This window comes from Xyrauchen texanus, chromosome 27 (assembly GCF_025860055.1).
Source record: "Xyrauchen texanus isolate HMW12.3.18 chromosome 27, RBS_HiC_50CHRs, whole genome shotgun sequence".
Classification (NCBI taxonomy): Eukaryota; Metazoa; Chordata; class Actinopteri; order Cypriniformes; family Catostomidae; genus Xyrauchen; species Xyrauchen texanus.
Window position 1 is genome coordinate 11,344,800 of NC_068302.1, and position 13,026 is coordinate 11,357,825.

The 13,026-nt window shown below is 39.0% G+C and overlaps 1 protein-coding gene across 1 annotated transcript in view; it reads right to left on the reverse strand.

The window, feature by feature from the left end:
* Nucleotides 1–13,026, reverse strand: part of LOC127621506 (PDZ and LIM domain protein 2-like) — a 125,222-nt gene that overhangs the window by 43,249 nt on the left and 68,947 nt on the right. Inside the window, exon 6 of the mRNA XM_052095145.1 lies at nucleotides 12,951–13,023. Within this exon, the coding sequence (XP_051951105.1) occupies nucleotides 12,951–13,023 (73 nt within the window). The remainder of the gene's footprint in view (nucleotides 1–12,950; nucleotides 13,024–13,026) is intronic.

A 13,026-nucleotide genomic window follows, 5' to 3' on the forward strand; every position in this document is an offset into this window, starting at 1 on the left:
TCATTTCATCAATGAGTGAACGTATTAAATAACAGGACGGTTACCAAGCGAGTAGCATTCTGATGTCTTTAAGAGATTAACTTTTTTAATGAGGAAATAAATTACTGAGTGCACCTTTAAAAGGAGTTCAAAATGAATGTGTTTGTTAGGGATTGCACCAACTAATCTACTAGTTCTGACTACACAGAATAATTAACATTTTCTTAATCAGTATTTTTGCCTTGTGTCCCAGTAAAAATATCCAAACATCCTTAAAATAAGATGCATTTACTTGAAAAGTAAAATTATATAATATTACGTCTAGTTCAGTCATGACAAAATGTTAGTAGGTTCAGTTTTAGTGGACTAGATCTGCTTATGCTGCTTCTGCATCATTAGACATGCATATAATCCCTGTGCAGATCTAGACAGGTGGTGAAGGGGAAGAGGAGGGTTTCAGAGAGACAATTCTCATAGTGCACTGTAGTTAGTCCGGCTATCTGCAAACAACTGAGGATTAAACAACAATTTAAATGCTTGACACTGAGGGAGAACACTAGTTGATTGGCTAACAAATTACATGTCAAACAACATATCATCTTTCACCATTCAGATTACTAGTCAAAGTGCCTGTTCTATTTAATTAATCTGATCTCTATCTGATTTTATTTGTTAAAAACATATTTTAAATTTGTTGGTATTGCACGTAATGTTTAATAGAAGCCTGATGAAGGTTGTGTGACCGAAATGTTGCCAATACAATTCTGAAAGCCTTTAACAAGCTACAGTAGTGAGGTTTATGCCTAAAACAAGAAACCAAAAAAAATAAAAATAAAAATAAAAAAAATCACCAGGGGTGTAAGAAAAATAAACTTGCTTTCCCTTTGAATTGTTTATTTTTCTTACCCCATTGGCAAATATTTTTTTCTTGTTTTAAGCATAAAACTCCCAACATTTAGTAAGAAAACAACACTTGATAGCTTATGTAATTTTGCTTCTGAAGTAAAAGTATCTTTTTTAAAGTATATTTCGATACCTGTATTGGAAAACAAGACAAACATTTGCGTGATATGAGCATGAAGCAGTCATCTGTGTTCCGTAACTGCTTTCGGGTAATTGAATAACATATAATATTTGAGTAAGGGCAGCCAGTGGACCTTCTGGTGCCCTCCTAGGGTAAGCTGGTGCCCTCCTTTGGAGTTGGTGCCCTACGCAGACAGCGTAATATGCGTGTAGGGAGTGGCAGTACAGTTTACACTGAAGCCAAAAATATTGTGAACTGCCCAGACACTATATTAATTGTTGCCTAGAGGTTGACAGCAATTACAAGTGACTGGGACATAACTGTTTTGCACTTTTTATGACAATGCAAACAGTATGAATCTGCAATGGAGTTATGCATGCTTGCATTTCTCATCCACATAATCTCAGCTGCAAGGAGATTCTTTCCACTTACACACTGTCTGATTACACAGCACTAAACTTGCAAGAAAAAGTAAAGGGTGCATTGTATTTACATGAGGTAAACACTGACCCCTCGACTAGTTTTTTGGATGACTAGTTGACCAGTAAAAATAAGCAGTCATGCAAACCCTTTTGTATGTATATATAAATGTAAAAACCTATATGCTCCTCCTGTTGTTTTGATGCAGTTGTGTTGGTGCACAGGTGCATGACTAAACCAGCTCGCTGCGGTCCTTATTTATATATACTTTTAAGCCATTTCACAGGATGAGGCCTGCCACTATGGCAACCCTCAGCTACCACAAAACAGTCATCACAGGCAACCCAGCTGAGCCATCAGGCACTAATAGCAATGGGGCAAGGAGTGATCTGATGCCAAAGCCACTACAGGTTTGGCTGCACATCCCTCTCCCAAGAGTAGCATGAGCATGGGCATATACTAATGAAATAAACTGACATCTTTTCCCTCCCTCGGGCTTGTCTCGGGCTCAGCTCTCCTCCTCAAGGTGTGTGCAGTAAACAAGAATGAAGTCAGACTGAGGAAAGAGTAAAAGAGAGCGAGTATACTTCCTGGGCAACTCTAGTTTCAGTCTCAAGTGTCAGGCCAATGGACAGCTCACTGATTCGATGATGCACAGTTGAAATCAGACGTTTACATACACTTAGGTTGAAGTCATTAAAACTCATTTATGAAACACTCCACAGATTTCATTTTAGCAAACTATAATTTTGGCAAGTCGTTTAAGGTCATCAACTTTGTACATGACAAGTTATTTTTCCAACAATTGTTTACAGACAGATTGTTTCACTTTTAACTGACTATTTCACAATTCTTGTGGGTCAGCACTTTACATACACAAAGTTAACTGCAGCTTGGAAAATTCCAGAAAATGAGGCAATTAGCTTCTGATAGGCTAATTGGAGTCAATTGGAGGTGTACCTGTGGATGTATTTTAAGGCCTACCTTCAAACTCAGTACCTCTTTGCTTGACATGATGGGAAAAATCTAAAGAAATCAGCCAAGACCTTAGGGAAAAACATTTTTAACCTCCACAAGTCTGGTTCATACTTGGGAGCAATTTCCTAACACCTGAAGGTACCATGTTCATCTGTACAAACAATAGTATGCAAGTATAAACACCATAGGATAACACAGCCATCATTCCGCTTGGGAAAGAGATGCATTCTGTCTCCTAAAGTTGAATGTAGTTTGGTACGAAAAGTGCAAATCAATCCCAGAACAACAACAAAGGACCTTGTGAAGATGCTGGAGGAAACAGTTAGACAATGTCAATGTATATATATATCCACAGTAAAACAAGTCCTATTTCGACATAGCATGAAAGCTTGCACAGCCAGGAAGATGCCACTGCTCCAAAGTGCACATGGGGACAAAGATCTCACTTTTTGGAGAAATGTCCTCTGGTCTAATGAAACAAAATTTGAACTGTTTGGCCATAATGACCATTGTTATTTTTGGAGGAAAAAGGGTGAGACATGCCGAAGAACACCATCCCAACCTTGAAGCATGGAGGTGGCAGCATCATGTTGTGGGGGTATTTTGCTGCAGGAGGGACTGGTGCACTTCACAAAATAGATGTACTCATGAGGAAGGAAAATTGTATGGATATATCGAAGCAACATCTTGTGGAAGGCTAGCCAAAACATTTGACCCAAGTTAAACAATTTAAAGGCAATGCTAGCAAATACTAACAAAGTGTATGTAAACTTCTGACCCACTGGGAATGTGATGAAAGAAATAAAAGCTAAATAAATAATTCTCTCTACTATTATCCTGACATTTCACATTCTTTAAATGTGATCCTAACTGACCTAAGACAGGCAAATGTTTTCTATGATTAAATGTCAGGACTTGTATTTGGCTAAGGTGTATGTAAACTTCTGACTTCAATTGAATATTACAAAAAAAATGGTAAGAGCTGGCTGCAATCATCAGTTCAGATCTGTTTGGGTGGCTTCTACACAATTCTTTGGAAGACCGTGTGCAAGCATCAGTATGGCAGAAAATAAAACTTTGTTTTAATTCAATAATGATGAACACACAGATACTGTATAATGATTAGGCCAGTAAATCGATAATATCTGTCAGAAGTATAAGCTCTTCCTTGTGTTACTTCCAAAATCTAACAACAGCCCTGTCGATGGATGAACAATTTGTTTTTAAATATGTAAAGGACTTTCACCCTTTAAGCGCTGAGAATGTTTTTAAAGATATCACGTTTCAGTGGCATACCCAAAATTAAAAGGCATATTACTTTGTATCATTCAAAAGAAAATGGTTTACTTATATAGATATCGATACGTTAAGTGAAAAAAAATGCTTTAACTTTACTGCAAAGCTGTTATTTTCTTTAAAGCCAAAAGTAAACTTTCGTATTTGACATGATATACCTCAGGGTGTAAATAAGATGGCTCCGAAAAAAACTGCTTCTGTTTTGTTCCTAATCATGTCAACTGTAACCAAGTAAAATTCTGTGTTATAGCATTACATAATAATAACTGTACTTAAGAACTAATGCAGACACAAGGACTAAAGCCTTGCATAGCATGCAGGCATGATTTTATTAATGAGATTTCACAGAACAGGTTTCATTCTGTGCCATTCGAGTCATCACAGAGTCTCTATCATGTACTTGGCGCCATCTCCTGGTGGACATATGCAATTCGAGTGATTAAATCACATTACTCTCTGCCCAAAAATTGAGGACTATCAGCACTGGCTGGAACAATAAGAATCCAGTCCAATTGGTTTAGAGTTCCATGACACTACAGCATTTCCAATGATGTCATCTGATCCAGGAAAGTTAACTTGTCTGTAGCCAGATTCCTTGTGCACACTGTGCTTTGTGTGGGTTATCTAATGATCTGTGCTTCTGATTACTTTGTGTGTGGGCTCGTTTTAAAGATAATCACCTCCTCTAAGTAACAATATGTGATATTTTATGTTCTGTTTAATTTCATGAAGTTATAAGCAAAAACAAGGCATATGAGCAACACCTATTCACATGTACCTGTAAGTCAAATCATACATAGATCAGCCACAACATTAAAACCACCTGCCAAATATTGTGTAGGTCCCCCTCATGCCGCCAAACAGCGGCAACTCTATTTTTCTCATTACAATTGTACAGAGTGGTTATCGGAGTTACCGTAGACTTTGTCAGTTCAAAACAGTCTGACAATTCTCCATTGACCTCTCTCATCTGCTGTTCGCTATGTTTTTTTGTTTCAGCAGCTACAGAAATACACAAACCAGCCCATCTGGCACAGACAATCATGCCACGGTCCAAATCACTGAGATTACATTTCCCCCCCATTCCTGACCCAAATCTGCATGATTTTATGCACTGCAGCCACACAATTGGCTGATTACATAATAGCATGGATGATTGTTGGTGCCAGATGGGCTGGTTTGAGTATATAGGCTGATTGTATTCTACTTTTTGAGAGCTTTCCAACAACATGAAACATGGCTATTTGATGAGTTAGATGTTTTTACAGATTAAACATGTACAGTGCAATGTTTTTTGTTAATAAATGATCAATGTACTTGTTCAGCTTTGGTCATAATGCCTACATGCATTGTAAAGTAGAGTTTCTGAGCTTTAAAACAAAACCCATTTTGTGTTGGTTAAGACTGTAGTTATTAATATTTTTTATTAATGGAGTGTAGTGTGGAGTGTAAGTTTTGATTTAGGGAAACAAACGGAGCAGTGTGGAATGGAGAGAGAATGAAGTGAAAATGAGGGATGGGGGAGCGATGAATAACCCCTCCTCTACCCATCTCTGCCAGGCTCGGACGCACAAGGACGGGCCTATGCGTCAGAAGGGCGAGAAAACCAACACGACATCTCGAACGCTCTGCATCAGAACCCCTATTGTACATGCACTTTCTCAGGACACTCTACACCCCCTAATGCAGGACTAATGGATATTCCCGCTGTATTTTCCTCTCTTAAACCACTCGCTTGCTCTCTGGAGACTATACCACTACCTACTTTCTCAAATCGCTCTCCCCTCTTGACAGCATCACAATTTACAAAGACCACAGAGGACCTTTAGAGGAAAAGGACCCCTCTGCCCATGCACACAAGCAAAATAGGTGTAAACGTGTGTGTCAGACAGTGTTAGGGAAAATAAACAAAAAGTACCAATGTTACTAATATATATATATATATATATATATATATATATATATATATATATATATATATATATATATATATATATATATATATATATATATATATATATATATATTTTAGGGCTGTCAATTTAACGCGTTAAAAAAAATGTACGCCATTAATAGCAATGCCCACGGACCGGCATATGGAAGATTCCTGAGAAATGCAAGTTTGTAGTACCACCTTTTTACTCCAGAGAGCAGTAAGTGAAACTTCAGCTGTGTGGCAATGCGCAGTTTATACAGTGAGCAGCAGAACACCACAAACATGCATTATGTTCTTGCGTTCAAAACACTTGGAGCACAAATCCGAACTATTAAACTATATTTAACTTGACACAGTGACCTAAAAATGTTATGTTTATGACGCTACACAAGCATGTCTGACGCAGATGTACATTGATGGGTCCTAAAACAAGCACTCATAATAAATCTCCAACTGATTGACTCAACGACCAGGTGCTCTGTCTTACCACGGCTGATGTGAGAAACTCTACGTAGAGTCAATCCACGGAGGGCTGCTGGACCAGACAACATTCCTGGCAGAGTGCTCAAGAGGATGTGCAGACCAGCTGGCAGATGTTCTTACTGACATATTCAACATCTCTCTGAGCAGCGCCGTCATTCCAACGTGCTTCAAGTCTACCACCATCGTCCCCATGCCAAAGTAGTCTTCAGTTTCCTGCCTCAACGATTACAGTCCCTTCACACTCATGAAGTGCTTCGAGAGGCTCGTCATGAGGCACATTAAGACCCAGCTGCCCCCTCACTAGACCCAATGCAGTTTGCGTATTGTCCAAACCATTCAACAGACAACGTCACCACCCTCCATCTGGCTTTCAACCACCTAGATAAAATGGACTCATACGTTCGAATGCTGTTCATAGACTTCAGCTCAGCATTCAACACAATAATTCCTCAGCACCTGATTGGAAAATTTAACCTACTGGGCCTGGACACCTTCCTCTGCAACTGGATCCTGGACCTCCTGACTGGGAGACCTCAGTCAGTCCGGATCGGGAACAGCATCTCCACCATCAACACACTGAGCACTGGGGCCTCCAGGGCTGTGTGCTTAGTCCTCTGCTGGTCACTCTGCTGACTCATGACTGAGCAGCAATGCACAGCTCGAACCACATCATCAAGTTCGCCGATGACACGACCGTAGTGGGTCTCGTCAGCAAGAACGATGAGATAGCATACAGAGAGGAGGTGCAGCGTCTAACGGACTGGTGTAGAGCCAACGACCTATCTCTGAATGTGGACAAAACAAAAGAGATGGTTGTTGACTTTAGGAGAGCACAGAGTGACCACTCTCCGCTGAACATCGACGGCTCCTCTCTGGAGATCGTCAAGAGCACCAAATTCCTTGGTGTTCACCTGGCGGAGAACCTCACCTGGTCCTTCAACACCAGCTCTATTACCAAGAAAGCCCAGCAGCGTCTCTACTTTCTTCGAAGGCTGAGAAAAGCACATCTCCCACCCCCCACCCTCACTACATTCTATAGAGGGACTATTTAGAGCCTCCTGAGCAGCTGCATCACTGCCTGGTTTGGGACTTGCACCGTTTCAGACCGCAAAGCCCTGCAGAGGATAGTGAGGACAGCTGAGAAGATCGTCGGGGTCTCTCTTCCCTCCATCAAAGACATTCACACAAAACGCTGTATCCGCAAAGCAACCAGCATTGTGGATGACCCCACACACCCCTCACACAAACTCTTCTCCCTCCTGCCATCTGGCAAGAGGTACCGAAGCATTCGGCCCTTCACAGCCAGATTGTGTAACAGCTTCTTCCCCCAAGCCATCAGACTCCTTAATACTCAGAGACTGGACTGACACACACAATGTGCACTTTATGTAGAAATATTATTAAGTATGTGTAGTCTCATGTGGTTCTGTGTTTGTCCTATGTTGTTTTATGTAGCACCATGGTCCTGGAGGAACATTGTCTCATTTAGTTGTGTACTGTATTAACTGTATATGGTTGAACGACAATAAAAACCACTTGACTTGACCTTTGCAAAATCCTGAATTCCAACAAATGTTAAAGGCTGAAATCAATGTCTATATGGAGACCAACTGGTCCTCCGCATCCTCTGTAGGTGTGGCTTGGGAGGTACTTAAGGCGGTTCTTAGGTTCCGGATTTAGGTTTAGGATCATACAGTATGCCTCATTCACCAAAAAATCCAGAGCACAAGAACTCTTGGAATTGGAAGGAAATATTAAAAGTGCTGAGGCAGAGCTGACAAATGTCGATTAATGGTCTCAGAGAATTAACCCGATTGAAATACAGATATAATACTATTTTGTTGCGGAAGGTGGAGTTTTGGCTATTCAGGGCAAGACAGTCATACTTTGAGGCGGGGAACAATGCAGGAAAACCTCTGGCTAGATATATAAAACAGAGAGAGTCTTTTTCTACCATTCCCTCAAATCTGCTGGTTGTGAAATATTTACCATGGCCATTGATATTAACAATGCTTTTAAAGCATTCTATTTTGATCTGTATAGTTCCACATCTTCGTCTACTGAAGAGGATAATAGAAACTTTGTGGAACCATTAGAACTTCTTAAACTGACAGCTGAGCAAACAATTTCTCTTGATTATGAGATTACCTTGGAGGAGCTTGGCGAGGTAATTAAGGCCTTGCCTACAGACAAGTCTCTAGGGTCAGATGCTTTTAACACTGATTTTTTTAGATCTTATGCTACAGAACTGGCTCCACTTTTGCTAGAATCAGGATCAGTCTGATTCTTAAAAAGGACAAAAGATCCAAACGAGTTTAAGAGTTACCATCCAATTTCCTTGATCCAGCTAGATGTTAAAATACTGTCAAAAATTTTGGTTAACCGATTAAGTTATGAAATCTCTCATACATATAGATCAGGTAGGGTTTATTCAAGGCTGTAACTCTTCTGATATCATTAGGCATTTCATTAATGTCATGTGGACAGTGGCGAATGATTTGACTGTGGACGCTGCCATCCCGCTTGATGCCAAAAAGGCATTTGTTATGGTAGAATGGGTTGGGGTTTAGGAGGGGGAAAGGGAATAATGGGGGTTTAAAGTTGATTCTGTGAATATATGTTTTGCTTTTCTGTTTCAAGCGTGAGAATCAATAAAAAAAAAAATCATTATATAAGATAAATGTATTAGAAATTTTTATTTTTAATCATGTTTTACATGGATACGTATTGTTAATTTCACAGGAAATAGCATTTTGTAAATGCTGTTATGTTTAAATGTCACAAATTGTTTATGAGATATATTATAAAACAGACTATTCCCAGATCTCTTGGAAGGCCGATTGATTATTAGATTGGATAACATCTGGATTAAGCTATAGATTCAGAATAGTTTTTGCTTTTAAGTATAAGTGTAGCTAAGTACTTTTTCAGAGGGGAAGCTTGACTGTAGTTGAACTGCTTTTAATTAGGAGGCTTGTAGTTTGCCAAGTTACAATTTCCAAGTAGCTTCTACAACAGTGGTACCTGCTCTTCAACCAAACACCACCTATCCTCCATCAAATACCTCACAACATCTGAAGAGGTCTGGGAACTCTGAGTACTTTTTAGTGTGTGTGAGAGAAAGAGAGAGACAGAGAAAATTACAGAAATATTTTAGAGAGCACATTGTGCTTTTCATAAAGCTGTTCAGCCAAACCACACAAATGGTGGCAAATATATATACATACACACACATTTTTTCAACAAGTACTGCCACACAATTCCAAAACAACGTGCGTAGGGAAGCTACCTTGACACTAAAGCCTTCTGAAGCTACAAGTTACTCTACAAGTTACATACTGTGCAAAACTGCATGACTTTCTTCCATGGGATACAAAGGAGATTTATAGGCAGAATGACAGCCTCGTTTTCAATAAATTTTACTGTATAGAAAAAAACATATACATGAATGGATCTTAAAATTCCTGTAGAAGCATGTGAGAACGATTCTGACCCTCTCCGGCACCACAGTTCCTCTTCAGCTTTAACAAACACCACAATTATATCAAAGCTCACCGCAACAGGCCCTCATCACAGAGGAACATAAAAGAGTCAGGATTCCTCTAGATCTACATGTAGTAAAGACATAGCAGTCAGATTTGTGCAAGGATGCCTGTGTTTGTGTCCAGTCTGGCTGACTAGCAGCATGGCAACAAACCAACCCTACTGCTACATCTCATTGGCTGCTTCCATGTTCCTGCTATTAAGCATAATTTAATCCAGAACTTTCCCTTTGATATCTAATCCATTGTTTAGCAAGGCTAAATCAAGCCTTTTGTCACTCCACTAAAAACAAACTAAACTAGGGAAGGAAACTTGGTAATACAAACCTTGAATGTTGTATTGACAAAGTTTTGTCTGAAAAAGAAATATAAAAGGTTTTATAAAGTCTTTGAAGGTTATATAGGCCCTGACAGAGACATACAGATGTGAATGATTGCTTTCCACCAGCTAGCACCAAACCAAACCAGCAGTAACCAGCCTGGACCAACATGGAAACTCATGCTGGTCTATGCTGGTCTTTTCAGCAGGGAAGTTTGTACAATAACCGTATGTTGACTAAAAATGTAACATAATAACAGATGCCAGTCGACCCTGTAATATATTACTGTAATATTTCTGTCATGACTTGAGATGGGGGGAACTGAGGCAGCCTGAGTGGAACGAAAAAGGAATGAGAGAAATGTTGTTTTGATTGTTAAGTGAGAAAGATGGAGGGTTGCTGTGAACAGAAGGCGACGACCCTCATTTTGTGTCGGCAGTAAATAAACCTGTGATGGCTAAGGAGGGTTGGCTGAAGAGATGGCTTAGATTTAGTAGAAGGCTCAAAGCTGGATGTCTGCAATGATGGCTGTTGAGAGGCTCCATAATTTAATGTGGCATGCAAGTACTGTCACGATGCTCTATAAACATGTCTAGGTGGAAACAGAGAGTGCGTTTAGTCTCACCAATGTACGAATGCTGTCAGGGCTGTAAAAATCAAAAATTGAGAAAATGAGAAAATGTAGCATTTTAATATAAAGCTTTGTTTACTGGAGCTTGCTAATTTAACGGGTATTTTCCCCCAATTACAAAAGTGAGTGAAATAGTGTCGTAATCAGACGAGGTAAACAAAACACACATCCTTACCCTAAACCAACACCTAAATCTAACTGATAGTGTTTAAAAGTCAAATGCGGCATGAAAAGCACCTTTTCTGAAGCGGACCACGTCATTTCTATAATGGTTTCATCTCAGAGTGTGTCTCTTAGCTTACATGCCTGACTAGGCTTGAAAAGCGGTCTTCCGAGTCCAAAGTCCAGCACTCTAAGTGAGCTACTGCGGAAATTAATCACGTTGGAATGAGTGTGTAAATGTAGGTGGGTCTGTAATACAAAATGTATCATTTAAATGATGCGATAAGAGTAAACATTTATTGATATCATAACATAGCAGTGTGTGAGTAATAGATAAAAAATAAGCATTTATAAAGTCATAATCAACAGCTGTAGCTGTGATTTGTGTGAAAGTGAAAAAATGCGCAGTTGTTGAAGTGCCTAGTGTTATTTTCACCAGGAAACTGCATGAGAGAGTAGAACTCTGCACGTAATAGTCCGTTTGCAAAAATGTTGTTATAGTAACATTCGTTCTATGAGACTAGGTTGTTTTACTAACAAAGGCCAGTGTTTGGGGTCACTGTGGTTATCGTGTCGACTGTTCTCAGGCCTCCCACAAGCTTCATTTAGTATTTTTAGTCTTAGTCTTTAAAAGGACCGACCCTTTCTGAGAGGGGAATAGGGATGTTATTGTGTTTAATAATCTGTGTCATGAATTAATGTTTATTTAACATCCACAGCACTGATAATATGACTGGAATGTCTTCAGCCATCAAAAGGTCCTGCCTGTTTTTTTCTTGTTCCGACATCTGCCACAAAACTTCTGTGGGATTTAGTTTTTTACTAAATAGCTTTCATATTTTGCAATAACTTTCCCACAAATTTAATTTGCAACATTTTAGCTTTTGGGACTGGCTCTGGAATTCTCTCCCTCACATTAATCACCAGTTCTCCCTCTTTTTTTTTTTATAAAAAGCATGAGGGTAGCATTAGCTAGTTAGCAAAGTAGGACTAAGCCAAGCCACTTTCCATGAATACGGAACAATTTGGTGTCCAATTATTTTTGTGAAGCCTTAAAAAAGGCACAAATGTTGTTTTTTAGGGTGAGGGACAAATCTTTTTAATAAAATAATTGTAATTACTAAAAATGCAATATTTAGCTATGTCCCAGCACAGTTACAGCATTGTTTTCCCCATTAAAAAAAACAAAACGTTAAAATACATTTAATAAATTGTGACTTTAATTTAGATTTATTAAGTGTTTATTGAGATAAGAAAAAGATCTACAGTATTCTGGAAACTTTTCTAGAAAATAAAATGGCTCATATAATTTTTTGTTCTGAGGTTGACAATTTTCTCAACATTTTATGATGGTTTAGTTCTTCACCAATCATGTACATTTTTGTTTTTAATTACATGATTTCAAGCACTGTTTTTGTACCCTATTTGTGGAAAGTGCCCCGTATGTAACAGTCACACATAACGAAGAACACGTTTATAGTGCAAATGAAGCCAAAGCTAAAAACAGCAACAAGAAAGCTCAAAAACATGATATTCCAGATTCACCACCTCCAGGATCAACCATGCCCCGATAAATGAGAGCGTGATGAGGTGACCTTTTCAAAGTTTATATACTCACCGCCCGCAATGAAAATATTGGAGACTCAAGACTTTTATTGTGGCAATTCAGGACATTATTTGTGGATGGAAATCATAATCTCATTTCCTGAGAGTACAATCCTTTGGTGTACGAGCTCAATGTAAAGAGGTATCTCAGTTAAATTGTGCCACTGAAAACCTGCTTTCCCATTAAGTCATATAGAGGCAGAGACTAAAGGAATTTATGAGCCATATTTCAGTAGTAAAACAGCAATCATCTTCCATGAGAAGACTCAAATGTACCATGTACTATGAACATGAACACATATGGAAGCTCCTCAGATGCATTAGGCAGAACTAACACCAATGTTCCACTGCAGATCCCATTGACATTGAGAGTTACCAGATTTCAACTCAAGTTCACTTGCTTATTTTTGTCAATTGGTTATATATCCAGTACTGATGTGAATAGGAAAAGACTTAAGGTATCTATACTAAATTATGACAATTTACATTTTTGGCTGAAAATTCCTTTAACTGTTCAGAACTATTATTTGTTCTCCAGATCTATTTAGAGAAGTTGTTCAGAGAGTGACCCTACCTGAGAGAGGGGTCTGGACAATCTTTGACTCTGTATGTTTTTGTCTTCTGAGGACCAGGAATGGAACTGCAGGCTA